Here is a 16,743-nt window from a genome sequence, read left to right on the forward strand (position 1 = left end):
CTGGCTAACAGTCTAGATAACGACTACTTAAAATAGCTTTTCATATAATTCAGATTTTTTTTAAAAAAAAATAGACATAAGTAAAACAATGCAGGTATGCCATAAAACCTCTCAGTGTAGTGGAAATGAAAGTGAGATGACTGCATGAAGGGTGACTGAAGGGTGTTCTGCAGTGTTTGAGAAATTACTTGTCAATCCTATGTTGCCCAGCTTTCTGCTCTGCACATGTTACTCACACTTGGGGATATTTATGAAGCCAGAACCAGATTCTTTGAGAAGTTTTCCGGTTGTGATTTCAGTTCACATCAACAGCCAGGTGAACAACATTTTCCACATCCTTAATACCCCATTATAATTCTTGGATGCCAGTTTCTGAGCTGCTCCAAATATAAGTGATGTGAGTAAAATAGTATTTGTGGCGCTCATAATAAAAGAATTTTAAAAAGTGACCAGTTTTGTATTGTGTCTACGTAGTTCCACATAAAATGAGGTCATTTCTACTTGTGATTCCTCATTTCAGGAATCAGCAATACTGTTAAGACTAGCTGCAAGTAATTCAATCAAATCAATTAATAAAGAATTGAAGTTCAAAGAAAAGAGGTAAATATTGAAATTCCAAAGGAAAACAACAGAATTTGTGAAAATTGAGTGTGCTGATTTGTTTAGGTCATCTGTTTTAAAAAAAACTTTGTCAGGCAAAGATCTCAGAAATTGACATTCAAATTTGTGAACAACATCCCCAAACTGTTTGTGTGTTTAGAGAGAAGATTGCAAAAGATATGTTGTAATTTGGTCCCTTCGGCTGTATAAAATCAAGCTGAAATTTCGCAAATAAAAATAAAAGCAAATATGCAGTTTTCACCTTTGGTCCAAGGGATGTTCCACTGATGATGACTCAGATGAAGCTATAAGAAATAATCCATATCAATATGTGAAATGATTGGGCATGCAGCTGCTCTATTAACAAGGGGTACCTGTAGGTTTGAAATTCATACCACAGATTTGTTTTCTAAATGTCTGATCATTTGATGTCACAGAAGACAAAATGACTAGTTTTGCAGGTGGAGTCTGGTCTTTCACACTGGAGGGTAAAATGTAGCAAAGACAGAATGTTTCCATTGTGCTAACCTGTTTAAGCAACTTTAATTACTCCACTATTCACAAAAGTATACAATGTTCTCAAGCCCCAACTTCTAAATTATATCACTTTAGTTGAACTAGTTGCCCCTGCAACGGCTTCCAATTAATTTCAAAGTAATTTTAATATTATTAATTATATTAATCACTTTTAAAGCATGAACTGGCCAGACTCCAGTATGATCCTCAATCTGACTTTGAATAGTAGCCAGCAGAATAGTCTGATTTCCCAAGAAGTGATTTATGAAAATCCTTTTACCGAGAGGACCGATCAAGTGTGTTGTCATTGTAAGCCAGACAAACCTTTGCAATAATGGAAATTTGTGTTGCAAAACAATAAAATTAATTATAATGGAACCTGAAAAGCCTGTTTTAGACATGAGTAAAAACAAATTCCTCACTGTGGTTGCTTGCTCTTCTTCTCTTTAAAGAGAGCCCACAGTTTCTAATCTTACTACCACAAGTTCGCACCGTGTCAGCCGTCTCCTCCCCTTCAGTATGCTCTCCATAGCGATTATACGTCTCCATGTCAGAGAGAGCACTCTCCAGTGCATCCTCTTCATAGTCAGTGTGGTAGTCGGATTCTTCTGATGCAAGGAAAGAGTGGGGGACAGGAAGCACACTGTGGGTGAATAAACTGGAATATTTGGAGTGCAGAATGGTGACAAATACACGTGGGTGTGCAGGTGCATAAGTCAGAACATTAGAAATGTCATACAGAGTGGACTTTGATGACAAATGCATTATAAATAGAGAGAACAGGAATAAAAACAAGTTTGAAGCTATTTGAGGAATCTACAACTGTTCTTATGTTTAAAAAATTATTGTCTTTGAATAAGCTTCCAAACTGTGTGCAAAGCATGCCAGCTGCAAGAAACACTATAATGGAGTCGTCCTCCTCTAGATTGCTGTAATTTCCAACACACAGCAAAGTATAATGGAAACTAACTGCATCAAAAAAAAATCTGCTGCAGACTTTTGTGCAATTTCAGCTTTTTGGTGAAGCACAACTGGTTTTGCCTTTTTTTTTTTTAAGCTCGACTAGTCCCAAAACCTTGGTTATGTTTTTAAGTCTTGATCTGCATTTTGTGCATCCATACAAATAAATAGTATCAAATGTATCACAGAAGGAGAAGCATTGCATCCCCTGGTTGTTGTACTCTCCAGTAGCATCTGAAAATAGAAAGGCATTCATTAACTGTGTGGGATGCCTATTGTTTAAAAGAATGAGAACCGAAGCTATTTAGTCTTAAACATTACGGTCTCAGATCTGCAATCATAAAAGTGGCTCCATCCTGTTTTCAGCAATTGTTCTGTTGCCTTTGTTGTTTCTTATCAGGGAGGGGGAGGTTGCCAGTGTGAGTCCTGCTGTTTTACCCTTCATCCTTGTGTTGTTGCTCAAACTGGGAGTAAATAACTCATCTGTCTCCATCGTTCTCGTCATCTCTTGGTTAGGAGGCGTTTTGTCTTTCAGTGACATTGCTTGGAACAAATCTGGTGCACAGAAATCTATTTTTGTGTACATTAAGAGCAAACAATTTCATTTTATTACAATTACTTTTTTATTTTTATTGTTATTACTTTATCAGAAAAAGGGGCTGAAGGACTGAAATGATTCAGCTAGAATATATATATATATATATATATATATATATATATATATATATATATATATATATATATATATATATATATGTTTTTAATGGATTTGTAATATGAGCGATTATAAATTCATTTGTTGTCTTTACACTAGATTTCAGGCATGTGAGACTTGAATGTGGCTACTTACTAATATTTCAGTAATTCCACAGTAGTTTTTTTCCCTCCATTTTTATTACTGAGTTAGACTCATCAGCTTTAAATTTACAGCATTTAATATTTTGCTTATTAATTCAATGCCCAACTTGATTATTTTTGGCTCAGAAGACACTACTGCTATTTTCTTCAGCATATATACGTCCAAACAGGAACTGAACTACTGTGAAAATGTTGTTAAATGTCTGGGGTTTTTTAAAGCTCTGACTTATGTAAAGCTCTGCAGTAATAAATATTGCGTGTACTTTGAACTTAGAGCAGCATGACTACCTGGTATACCAATAAGTGGTACAAATTACTTGTTATCGAAGACCGGAGGCCAGTACGAGGTTGTAGACCCAAAAGCAGACTCAATGCAAAATTGGTTCTTAACAAGACTTTATTTAAACAGAGTGAACGAGATATGTATGTATATACAGAAGCTGGAGAGAGGAGCGGAGCGGGATCTCTGAAGGAGAGCTCTGAAACAGAGGAAAGGGCAGTTAATATCACAATGGTGATGCAGAGAACTATAGGTGAGTAAAGGTATGGCGGATGTTTCCCTACCTGCAAGAAAGAGGTAAGAAGCTTCGTGGAGGGTATCAGAGTGAGTGTCCAGGCTGGATTGAGGAGCGAGTGAGTGTGTTGAAGATCAGACCTTGAATTCCAAGGGAGTCCAGCAGGGGCACGGTAGGCAGGAGGGCAGGCAGGTAACCTCTTTCCAAAAAGAGGTTGCAGGTGGATTTTGCAGGTGAGACCAGTGTCCAGTAGATTTCCAGTGCAGAACTGATTTGGAGCAGTGGCAGAGAGGCACAAGGAGACAAGGTTAAGCACGAGGTATAAGCACAAGCCACGTTGACCTTGGACCGTGGAGGCCCAGTTACCACCAGGTAGCAGACAAACTGGCAGAGAATGGGAGACCTGGCCTTAAGACTCCCTCTGCTGATTAGCCACCCGATGGATTTCAGGTGAAACACCAGGAACTCCACCCGCTAGGGTGGGCACAGGAAAACATAGGCTCCAGATGGTAAATCCCAATGTACTTATTCAGACCATGCAACTTGTACCTCAAAATTTGGTTGTGAAAAAAACAGAGAACAAAAGTTTTCAATGTCATCACAACCCTAAAACAATGCATTGTAAAAACAAACAAACAAAAAAAAAAACTTAAGTTGTCAACTCACAGTATTTTAGTTATTAATCTCTATAGCATTTGGATTAGTTATTTCATTGCCTATCACAATATTTTGTGGTTTTAAGTCACACACACAAAATCAAGCCCAGACTCTGCTATTGCTTTTTATTGACCTCTCCAATGCTTTCAGTTCAATTCAATTTTATTTATATAGTGTCAAATCACAACAACAGTTGCCACAAGGTGCTTTATATTGTAAGGGAAAGATCTTACAATAACACAAAGAAAACAAAGAAAAGCCCTACAATCATATGACCCCGATGAGCAAGCACTTTGTTGATAGTGGAAAGGAAAAACTCCCTTTTAACAGGAAGAAACCTCCAGCAGAACCAGACTTAGAGGGGGGGGGGGGGGGGGGGGGGGGTGATCTGCTGCGACCGGCTGGAGGTGAGGGGAGGAAGACATTGCAAAGACACACTGTGGAAGACGGGCGAGATATTAATAATATCTGATGGTTAAATGCAGAGAGGTCTATTAACACATATTGAGTGAAAAAAGGTGACTAAAGAAGAAACACTGAGTGCATCATGGGAATCCCCCAGCAGCCTGGACCTATTGCAGGATAACTAAGGGAGTATTCAGGGTCACCTGATCCAACCCTAACTATATGCTTTATCAAAAAGGACAATTTTAAGCCTACTCTGTTAGGGGGCCTGGATCGTTGACCCAGTGGTTTTGTGTTTTTGGTTTTTTGATTTGGTTTATTATATTTTTAGCTTTCTTTGTCTATTGGGTTATAGGGTTGTTCTGAGTTTGGGTTCTCTGTGTGGTTTATGTTAGAGTTTTAGTCTTTTGGCTTCTGTCTGTGTTCCTTAGTTGGTGTCTCCCCTGTCTGCTGTATCCCCTTGTCAAGTTCGCATCTGTTTCCTGTTTTACTTTGAAGTCCGTGTCTCAGGTTACTGTATCGGGTTATGCATCCCCTGTCTCGTTAGCCCTGATTTGCCCCAGCAGTGTTTTCCCTTCTGTCTCTCATTCACTAATTGCTCCCTCTGTGTATTTAAGCCCTGTGTTTAAAAAAGGCCTTTCAGGTGTTTTTAGGACATCCTGATAATAACGAATTATAGTAGTCCAGCCTAGAAGTAATAAACACATTAACTAGTTTTTCAGCATCACTCTGAGACAGGATGTTTGTAATTTTAGAGATATTATGCAAATGGAAGAAAGCAGTTCTACTGTACATATGTTTAATATGCACACTGAAGGACATATCCTGGTTAAAAACAACTCCAAGATTCTTCACAGTGTTACTGAAAACCAAGGTAATGCCATCCCGAGTAAGCATGTAATTAGATTTTCAGGGCCGAGTACAATGACCTCTATCTGCATGTGTGTTATCTTGGTTTATGGATAGATAAATGTGGGTGTCATCTGCATATCAGTGAAAATGTATTCTATGCCTTCTAATGATGCTGCCTAAGGGAAGCATGTATAATATAAACAGATTTGGTCCTAGCACTGAACCCTGTGGAACGTCATAATTAACCTTAGTGTGTGACTCTCCATTTACATGAACAAATTGGAGTCTATTAGAAAGATATTACACAGTACATTTAATACCTACAGCATGCTCTAATTGCTGTAATGAAATATTATAGTTAACAGCACCAAACTCTGCACTGAGGTCTAGCAGGACACTCACAGAGATGAGTCCACTGTCAGAGGCCATAAGAAGATCATTTCACTAAAGCTGTTTCTGTACTCCGATGAGCTCTGAAACCTGACTGAACCTCTTGAAATAAACCACTCCTCTGCAGGTGATCAGTTAGCTGTTTTACAATTACTCTTTTAAGAATTTTTGGGATAAAAAGGAAGGTTGGAGATTGGCTACAATTAGCTAATACAGCTAGAGATGGCTTTTTAAGTAACGTTTTAGCTACTGCCAACGTGGAGGCCACCTGTGGAAATTAACTTAAAAATCACTGAGATGATTTCCAAAAATATCCTTATTTTTATTGATAGAATTAAAAACATTGCTGCACAGCATGGTGTGTCTTTACTCCTAATCAATCCATCACCTTAACTTTCTCAGCTAGGGGGTTAAGGCGTTTCCATAGCAGCCACCAGCCCGAGAGTGAGTCGCCGTAATTAGTGAGATTGGTTTCATCCCGGCTGCCCACATCAATAGCTATTACCACTTTGGCCCCCATGGAGCGTGCAACATCAGCTGGGAGAATCAGGGGAAGAAGACAAACAGCATACAGTACTGGTAAAATTAAAAATATATTGCTATAAGCAAACAGCTGAGCAACTACATCAAAGTAAGGCAACTTTTAATACTTAATAAGAGAAGGTACAAACTGAATGTAACAAACCAGGCAGGTTGTTGATATAGCCTCCATCCATCAGCAGGTGTCCATCTTTTGGGTGACACAGACGAAGGTGAAATCCATGTTGCATGACCCAGTTTCAGGCAAGTGTTAGCTGCCACATAAGGGGCCTCAGTACGGGTTTGAGCAATCCATGGACTGTAGGGTGCCCAGGGTACTGTGGCTGCAAAACAAGGCAAGATCATCACCCTTCCACCACCGGGCGGAACATGTCTGCTTTACTTCGTCTGTCCAAAGGACAAGGAGGCTTTCTGCTGGTAAGTTTTCCAAACAAGCCTTACCTGTTCAGTCTTTTAACAAGCTAACTTTAACAAGCTAACTGGCTTGTAGAGTCTCAGATGCATGTCATGGGTTTTTTCTCTGAGCACAGCCTGATCTTGAGGTGAATTTGCTGTGATGTTGACTGGGGAGGAACACTGATGTGTAACACAATCACCTCTGAATGATCCAGACCAGCAAAGTGCTTAAAGTTCTGCTCTCTTCCTCACACCCCTCCTCTTTCACAACAGCCATTCTTCTTCTGTATGCCCAAGAGTCAGTACAAGCCATTCACAGCTTGTCTAACCATTGAACCCCGTGTGTGTGTGTCTTATACTAGTAATATTAATAAGTCCATGACTTCATGTAATCAAGCTGACCTCGCTGCATTAAGTGAATCAAAACTGTAGGTTCCTGTCATTATATTCATCATTGTACAGATAAATGAGTCCCAAATGATTAAAAAAAAAATTTGAGAATTATTTTAAACAAAAATACCAACTCGGTTCTTGATTTCTTAAATGAGAGCATGTTTTTCTACCTTATACATAAAATACATGTCATGAGCACTATACCAAACATCAATTTGCTCTCAAAAATCGCCTCAGTTCTCTGAGGGACAGATTACACAAGCGGACTGTACCATTTTAAAAACTCCTTTGATGTTATGGTCCACGATTATGTCATTGTCAAACATAATCCTTTCAGATTTATCAGCTGCACATTCATTGAACAAATCTCCTGGTCAGCGAGGAAGTAACACGCCGCTTAAGCTGCGAGACGTGGAAAACCGGATGGACCTTCATGGCGGGCGGAAGCCGGAGACGGTAAGTCACGGGGTTGAGCCGGGCAGTGATCTCGTACGGACCAACGAACCTGGGAGTGAGCTTCCTGGGTGCGGAGCCTCAGGTGCCTCGTGGAGAGCCAGACGCGATCCCCTGGCTGAAAAGGATGACCCGGGCGATGGCGGCGACGATGCTGCTTGGCGTACAGAGCGTTGGCTCGGGAAATGGCAGCCCGCGCCTTGATCCAAGCCTGACGACAGCGGCGGACCATCTGTTCAGCAGCAGGCACGTCGACCTCCACCTCCTGATGGCCGAAGATAGGAGGATGGAAACCATAACAGGTTTCAAAGGGCAAGAGGCCGGTGGCAGAAGAGACGTGAAGGTTATGAGACAGCTCAGCCCACAGCAGGTAACGAGGCCAAAGCGACGGTTGGGCAGAGACGAAGCACCTCAAAAAGCGCCCCAGCTGTTGATTGGTCCGTTCAACCTGCCCATTGGTCTGCGGGTGATAGCCGGACGAGAGGCTGGGAGAGGCTCCAATCAGGCGGCAAAAGGCTTTCCAGAACCTGGCGGTGAACTGGGGCCCCCGGTCGGAGACAATGTCCTTGGGGAACCCATGAAGCCGGACGACATGGTCCAAGAAGAGCTCGGCCGTCCGTTTGGCAGAAGGGAGGCCAGCCAGGGCGACCAGGTGCACTGCCTTCGAAAACCGGTCTACAAAGGTGAGGATGGTGTCAAGACCGCCTACGGATGGGAGGCCGGTAACAAAGTCAAGGCCGACATGGGACCAGGGGCGTCCCGGCACAGGGAGAGGGTGAAGGTCGCCAGTGGGAGGCTGAGTGGAGGACTTGGCCCGAGCACAGGTGTCACAGGCAGAAACGAATTCACGGACGTCCCGGGCCATGGAGGACCACCAGAAGGCACGACGGAGGAGTTGCAGGGTCCTGTCAGGCCCCGGGTGACCAGAGAGCGGGGAGGAGTGAGCCCAGAGCAAGGCCTCCTGACGGCACCGGGAAGGTACATAGAGCCTCCCAGCAGGGGTGTCAGGCGGAGGCGGTTCGGCGGTCAGGGCATCCCGGATAGAGTCCTCCAGGGGCCACCGAAAGGGGGCGGCGAAGCACTGAGAAGGTAGGATAGGTCCAGGGTCTGACGTGAGGCCGTCCTGGGCGAACTGTCTGGAGAGAGCGTCTGCCTTAGCGTTCTTGGAACCAGGGCGGTAGGCGAGGTGGAAATTGTAAGGCTCAAAGAACAAGGCCCAACGGGCCTGCCTTGGGTTGAGCTGCTTGGCAGACCGAATATGGATCAGGTTCTGGTGATCAGTCCAGATCAGAAAAGGGTCTTTCGTCCCCAGGAGCCAATGCCGCCACTCTTCTAAGGCCCACTTGATGGCCAGGAGTTCTCGGTCCCCGACTCCGTACCGTTGCTGCGTGGGCAAAAACTTCCTTGAGAAATAGCAGCATGGGTGAAGTTTTCCATCCGGACCATGTTGAGAAAGGACGGCGCCAGCGCCGACATCGGAGGCATCCACCTCCACCACAAAATCTCTGGCAGGATCGGGGTGGAGCAGGACGGGGGCCGTAGTGAACCGGTGGATGAGGTCGCGGAATGCCCGTCTTGCGCCTGGGGAGAGGCAGAAGGGCTTAGGCAGGTTAGCTGGTTTGGTGAGGGATGTCAGTGGGGCGACAACGGTGCTGAAATTCCGAATAAAACGCCGATAGAAATTGGCAAAGCCCAGGAAGCTCTGTAGCTGCTTAAGGCTGGAGGGCTGAGGCCACTGGGTCACAGCTTGGAGTTTTTGCGGGTCCATGGTCAGGCCATCAGAGGAGATGGTGAAGCCTAGGAAGGAGGTGGACCGCTGATGGAAAGCACACTTCTCTAGTTTGCAGAACAGCTGGTATTCGAGCAGCCTGCTCAGCACGGCCCTTACATGGCGAACATGGTCCACTTCGGTGCGGGAGTAGATCAAGATGTCATCCAGATAAGCAAACACCCACCGGCCTAGCATATCCCGCAAGACGTCGTTGATTAGATGTTGGAAGACAGCAGGGCTGTTGCAGAGGCCGAAGGGCATCACCAGGTACTCCCAGTGCCCGTGAGGGGTGATGAAGGCCGTCTTCCATTCATCCCCTTCCCTAATGCGCACCAAATTGTAGGCGCTGCGTAGGTCCAGTTTGGTGAAGACGCAGGCCTGGGAGAGGGAATCGAGTGCGGTGGATAGCAGAGGAAGAGGATGGCGGTTCTTGATGGTGACTTTATTCAAGCCCCGATAGTCTATACAGGGGCGGAGCCCGCCATCTTTCTTCTTGACGAAGAAGAATCCAGCAGCAGCAGGAGAAGTAGAAGGGCGAATAAAGCCCTGTTGGAGAGCCTCAGCAACGTACTCCTCCATGGCCTTATTCTCTGCGGGAGACAGAGAGAACAGGCGACCACGAGGAGGGACCGCTCCCGGGAGGAGCTCAATGACCATGTCGTAGGAGCGATGAGGCGGTAGAGTAGAGGCTCGCCTCTTACTGAAGACCTCAGATAGGTCATGGTAAGCCGGAGGGATCTTATCCAGATCAGTGGGCTCCGGGGGTGAGGCCTCTTCTGACTCCGGGTCCTTTTTGGTCCGAGAGAGAAGGCAGCGGCGCGGACACTGGGGACCCCAATCCAGGATCTGGCAGGAAGACCAGGAGATGTGGGGGTCGTGTTGACGGAACCAGGGGTATCCAAGGATGAGAGGAGAGGTAGTGGCCGAGACTACAAGAAACCGGATATCCTCCTGATGATCCCCAATAGACATGCGAACCGGCTGGGTCTGGAACTGGATCGGGTAGGGTTGGAGGGGTCGCCCGTCTACTGAGGTCACCGGGAGAAATTGATCAACAGGAGTTAACGGAATGCGTAGTCGGGAGGCTAGTGTTTGGTCGATGAAGTTCTCAGCGGCTCCGGTGTCCAGGAGGGCTTCAGAAGAGAACTGGCGGTGTTTCAGGTGGAATGTTACTGGTAACAGAAAATGAGAGGGGCCAGAGAAGTGTGAAGGGCCAGGTGGGACTCCCCTGCAGCCTACCTGGCGTCGTCATTTCCCGGACGTAGCGGGCACTGGGGACGACGGTGTCGAGCTGATCCACAGTAGGCGCAGAGGCCCTCACGCCAGCATCTCTCTCTCTCTCCCTTAGGGAGTCCACCCAGCTGCATGGGCTCCTCGCTGGATGCACTGCTTGAGCTAGCAGCGGCTCCTTCAGAGGGGGGAGGAGACTGCGAAGACGTGGCCCTCTGAGGCTGGAAGGGTTTGAAGGCCCGGGGGGTGTGGCGAGGCCGCGACATCAGTCGTTGGTCGATCTTCAGGGCGAGGTCCACGGCCTCATCCAGAGTCTTGGGGGCCTCACGGCCGGTCATCTCATCTCGGATGTAACCAGCCAGTCCCTCCAGAAAAATGGAGCGTAGAGAGGCATCACCCCACTTCAGCTTAGCGGCCAGGGTACGGAATTGGGAGGCAAAGTGACAGACAGGTCGACTGCCTTGGCGTAAATGAAGCAGCTGTGACTCCACTTCCACTTCACTGCTCGGGGGAACAAATGTCTTTTTTAATTCCTCCACGAACAGGGCATAATCATTGCAAGCCGCAGATTTATTGTTGTAGAGGGCCGCGGCCCATTCCTGAGCCTGGCCAGACAAGAGAGAAGTCAGCATTGCCACTTTTGCACGGGCAGTGGCATATTTAGTGGGCTGACATTCAAACAGCATGTCTAAAGTGGCAAGCAACCCATCAGGCCGGCCATCAACTCCGTTCCACTTATCTGGTAGTCCCATCCGTGGCTCCGCGCTCACCGGCGCTGGCTGACGTTGCAGCTTGGTGACGGAAGAGGAAAGTTGGAGGACAGTTTCGGTGAGGGACTCCATTTTTGTGCTCATCCGATCTACCACACCGCGAAGATATGTCACTTCAGCTTTCAGCCGTTCGAATTCCGCTGGGTCTATATATGGCTCAGACATCCTGTCACGATCGGGCGGACTACACACAGTAATTCGGCGTGCCCGTGTGGCGTGCTGGCTAGACCCAAACGCGGGGAAGGCTAGCGATGGGTTGGAACAGACACGCAGTTAATCTAGTAACGATCAGTGCATGAAGCCAGGCTTCGGACTGGCGTTACAGACGGAGAGCGAGCGGAGCCGGGATGAGAAAAAGAATCGAGAGGAAAAACACTCACGGTTGCTGAATCAGACGGACACTGACGTCGGCAAAGAGTTGGAGCTTCTGACATGAGGAGAACGATGTCTGAGCGGCGAACAGGTGGGTGGCGTCTCTCTTTTAAACCCGGCCCCGTGATCAGCTGGTGATCAGCTGATCACCGGCTGACAAACACTGCATGAATTGCAGTCTATCAGTGCTTTAAAGGTTTCTTTTAAAAAGCTCATTGTTTTGAGGTTCTTCTCCACATGGACCGCTTTCCTGCATGAAGTCAAAGATGGTTCAGAAATGACTTGGAGAAAAACAGAAACCAGAAAGCTTCCAGTACCAAACTTGCCAATTTCACACAGAACTGGTTTTATTAAACTGCAGAATCTTTGTTAACTGAGTTACTTACCCTGTTTTTTTAATTTGCTGGCAGAGGTCACAAATTATTTAATCAATAAAAACTAATGACAGTGTGAACATGCCTTGATATTTAAACTAACTAGATAGTACTGGTATTCTGCAGTAAGTCCCTGTGAATGCAAAGCACTAAATTTAGGTTAAAAAATATTTTGGGGTGTCTTTGCATCGCAGGTACAGCAGTAAAATATCAGAGTAATTAACTAATGAATTATCAATAAATTAGTAATAAAATGAGGTTCATGCACTGTACATATAAAAACAAATGTTGGATTTGAAAGTGTAGCTCTAACAGCTCCTAGTAATACACCGCTCTCTTCTCCTGGGAACCAGTGAACACCTCACCTCCCCTACAGTAGGGTCCTGCTCTCCTAGTCCCACAATAATGATGCAGTCAGCCTGACGGATGCACCTCTGTGTCCACGGGGTCAGTGTGTAGTCAGTCTGGTAAAGAACTATGCGATGGATGTCTTCTTGTTGGCCCAGCCAGCTGGACAGACAGTACTCATGAACACTAAAGAGGAAAGGAGTCCATTAATGACAGGCAGCATTGCTTTGCTGGCAGCATCCAAGACATCCATTTTCCTCTTGTGCCAATAGAGCAAACTTTAGCAGAATTTAATGAGCGTGAAAGACAAAGCACAAAGAAAATAAAAACCAACAGACAGCAGTAAGACACCGAAAAAGACTCATTTTATTTGAGGTTTGAATAAGAGAAGATGGACCTGCAAAATTGCATAAAATGTTTGAATCTGGCACAAAACATACCTGTCAAGTGCAGCAGCTGCAAGACGCTGTTTGATAATACCACTTGTCAGTAGAAGAGTGGGACCTTTATGTGAGAGATGATAAATTACACCCATGAATGTCTACTTCAAGGAGGTGTTACGTCCAGGTTAAAGACAGCTGAAAGGTGATTTGATTGTTCAGGTGCATCTCAGATCTTTTAAAGTCAAACATCCACCACATTGTGAAGCATTGGTGAAAGGATTTTATGTGATACATTGTAATAAAGCAAGGAAAGGTACTACACTGAAAACACAAGTACCTCATTTAAACCTTTTAACTGTTTGTAATCTCTAAAGTCCTCCTCCTTATATGGTCAATCTCTAAAGCCCTTAATGCTCATTAAAGTGAAAATCTAATTCCTTAATTTGGTGTTAATTTGTCTGTACTGTGTTATTTAACCAAAAGCAAATGAACATCTGTCCTGAAGGCTCAGTTCCAGTTCAAATTAGGGTGCAAACAGGAATCCATAATACTTAAGGAGAGAGTATTTCCATCATGGAAGACAGACAGCACATCTAATCCTGTCTCCATGCCTTGATAAGAAGTTTTGGAAAATGATAACAGAGTAGAGCTCTTATGTTTAACTCTCATGCCCTCCTCTTCTTTTTAGTCAGAATTTTGAAATCCGGCGTCATCCATACTGTGTTGATCCATTTTACAGCTTTTCGACACCTTCGTCGACATAAAATCCTCATACAACAATTTTTTCTGCTCTTTTTTTCATAAACAAGCACACACACAGACTGCTCAGAGACAAACATCCACCCCACCCTCTGAAGTGTGGATGGACAAGTGCCCCCCATAGCCAGCAGTCAACCTCTGCCCAGACCACCAGCCAATCCCGAGACCAGTTACGATCTACGATGGGGGGGGGGGGGGGGGGGGGGGGGGGGGGGGGGGGGTGCGCTCATCAACGCCTCCTCCCACAACACCTTCAGTGTCTGAGGTGCATGTAAAGTCAACGCACCAAAGACCAGCACCCATCATTCCTACCGAAAAGGGTAGTCCAGCTGTTCCACTCGGGGACTTCTTGGTTTAAAAAAAAGAGAGAATCGAAGTAATCATGAAAATAATACAAATAACTAATAAAAATTAACATGTTGCATTCACTGAAACTTAACACGATGAACATTTTAAAAACGTCATGGATTACCTTGTGTAGTGCCAGAGACTCCCTCTCAACACCTTCATGGACAAAAATGCCCCATTCACTTGCATTGAAACCACATTTTTTTTAAAATCTCTCTACCAATGCAGTATAAAACCGTGCATTCTGTAATGTCAGCATTTCATTTTGAAGAACAGTTGTGATATTCCACCAGATTCATCTATTTTCCCATTTTAGGCCAATGCATGAAATTCTTGTTTTGTTATTTTATGGACCCATGTGATTACCAGGGGCCAGGACCAGGATGCGTGTGTGAAATAATTTTCAATCAATGCAAACTGCAACAACAAAATAACAACAACATGTGATGTATCTGTGTGTTTGAGAGAAATAGATAAATGGATTGAGAGAGGGTGTGTGTGTGTCTGTCTGTCTGTGTGTGTGTGTGTGTGTGTGTGTGTGTGTGTGTGTGTGTGTGTGTGTGTGTGTGTGTGTGTGTGTGTGTGTGTGTGTGTGTGTGTGTGTGTAAAGGCATTGTTGCAGTCTCTCATCCTCATTTTTCCAACCATGTTTCATGACATCACATACAGAGGAAGAAAAGCTCACCTACAAGTACGTAATTCAAGTTAATTAATTTTGAGTCTTGCTAGTCCACAGACCTACTGATGCAGTAAGTGTGTGTGTGGGGGGAGAGGGGGGGGGGAGCTAAGAATAACCTCTACCCTTCTACCCTTCATCTAAAACTGACGCCAACACGGCTGTACTAAATTTGTCCCACAATCTTATTGCCACTATTACAGAAGCTCCAATGACAGCTTTTCTCCTCCAGGTAACAGTAACCATAGCATCCATTAACCCAGGTATTATTAGAAGCATTGTGACAGGAACCAGTCACGCCAGCCAACAGGGAGGTGGGTGAGTGAAACCAAGTGACTTTGCTTTACACAGGTTGAAAATACCATTTTAGAGTTTAATATGAGAAAAACTTAGCAGTACTGTTAAAATATTTAGAAGATACTTTAGAATCAGATTTGATCATCATCACATCATGTTTCTATAAAAGTTGGCCATAAACTCATTCTAAATATTTTCCATTTAATTGCATCTATCTCTTTATTATATTGTTTTGATTTTATACTCTTTTTAATTTTCAGACCCAACACTTTTGAGTATTACATGTTAAAATGTTTTACAACAAAGTAAATGCAGTTGAGTTATTCATGTTCTTTAGGATTTGTTACTAAGCACAATCAATAGGAAATGCATGCTACATACACCATGTTGCCATAAATATTCACTCAACCATCTGAATAATTAAGCTCAGGTGTTCCAATCACTTCCATGGACACAAATGTATAAAAATCAAACACCTATCCATGCAAACTGCTTCTACAAACATCTGTGAACGAATGGGTAGCTCTCAGGAGCTCATTGAATTCTAGCATGTTACAGTGATAGGATGTCACTTATGTTAGTTCAGTCATGAAATTTCCTCACTACCAAATATTGCACAGAGAAATATTAGTGTTATTATACAAAGTGGAAGTGACTGGGAAGAAGAGCAACTCGAACTGCCACGAAAACCACAGAACAGGGTCAGCGGATGTTGAGGTGTATAGTATGCAGAGGTTGCCAAATTTCTGCAAGGTCAGTTGCTACAGACCTTCAAATTTCACGTGGCCTTCGGATTATTTCAAGAACAGTGCATAGCAAGCTTCATGCAATGAGTTTCCAAGGCTGAGCAGCTGCATCTAAGCATTACATCACCAAGCACGATGTAACGGATTGCCAACACTGGACTGTAGAGCAGTGGAGGGATAGAGGGAAGGGGGATTATAGCGAGGGATTGTCTTTCAGGAGTTGGACTCGACCTTAATTCCAGTGAAAGGAACTCTTAATGCTTCAGCATGCTGAAGCATTTTGGACAATTTCAGGCTCCCAACTTTGTGGCAATAGTTTGGGGATTGCCACTTCCTGTTCAAGCATGAAAGCTCACAAAGCAAGGTCACAAACACATGGATGAGCGAGTTTGGTGTGAAAGAACTTGAGTGGCTTACACAGAGTCCTGACCTCAACCTGACAGAACACCTTTAGGATAAATTAGAGGAGAGACTGTGAGCCAGGTCACCTTACAAATCTGCTTCTGGAAGAATGTCCAAAAATTCCCATAAACACACTCCTAGACCTTGTGGAAAGGTTATAGATGCAAAGTGTGTACTGACATTTTAATAAACACTATGGATTCAGATTGAGATCACTCAACTTCCTGCATGTGAACACTATATTTTGCCAATGTAGTGTATAAACTCAACTGATAGGTTAATTTGTATCAAAATAAAAACAAGTGTTCAAAGCACTAAAATTGCAAGGATTAAAAATATAATTGGATAATTTCAGCCAGCTGTGTGTGTTGCATGCAAAAATTCAAACATAGCTCAAAACTGAATAAAACTTTATATATAAAAGCAAAAAACAAGAGACTCGAAGGGAGGTATTATACTAGCAAAATTGGATCCAGTCAAATGGATCACAACATATGCAAAAACATCTAGTTATTAAGTCTGTGAAGGTTCTCAGTCATCCAGGTCATCGTAGTCAAAGGAGCTTGCAAAGAAAAGCGTCTGGACTTCTTTAAGTTACTTGAAGACGTTTCACCGAGAAGCTTCTTCAGTTCTGAGAACTGAAGAAGCTTCTCGGATGAGAGGTGAAACGTCTTCAAGTAACTTAAAGAAGTCCAGACGCTTTTCTTTGCAAGCTCCTTTGACCATCTAGTT

At 44.2% G+C, this 16,743-nt stretch overlaps 1 protein-coding gene across 1 annotated transcript; it reads right to left on the reverse strand.

The window, feature by feature from the left end:
- Positions 1-913: 913 nt before the first annotated feature.
- On the reverse strand, positions 914-7,050 carry LOC146514445 (patatin-like phospholipase domain-containing protein 7). Its single transcript, XM_085167526.1, has 3 exons — positions 6,439-7,050; positions 6,142-6,290; positions 914-1,724 (listed from the first exon to the last, which is right to left on the reverse strand). Exons 1-3 carry the CDS (start codon positions 6,521-6,523, stop codon positions 1,563-1,565), a joined length of 396 nt encoding a protein of 131 aa, XP_085023652.1. The 5' UTR covers positions 6,524-7,050; the 3' UTR covers positions 914-1,562.
- Positions 7,051-16,743: the final 9,693 nt, after the last annotated feature.

Source organism: Neolamprologus multifasciatus, chromosome 7 (assembly GCF_963576455.1).
Source record: "Neolamprologus multifasciatus chromosome 7, fNeoMul1.2, whole genome shotgun sequence".
Taxonomy (NCBI): domain Eukaryota; kingdom Metazoa; phylum Chordata; class Actinopteri; order Cichliformes; family Cichlidae; genus Neolamprologus; species Neolamprologus multifasciatus.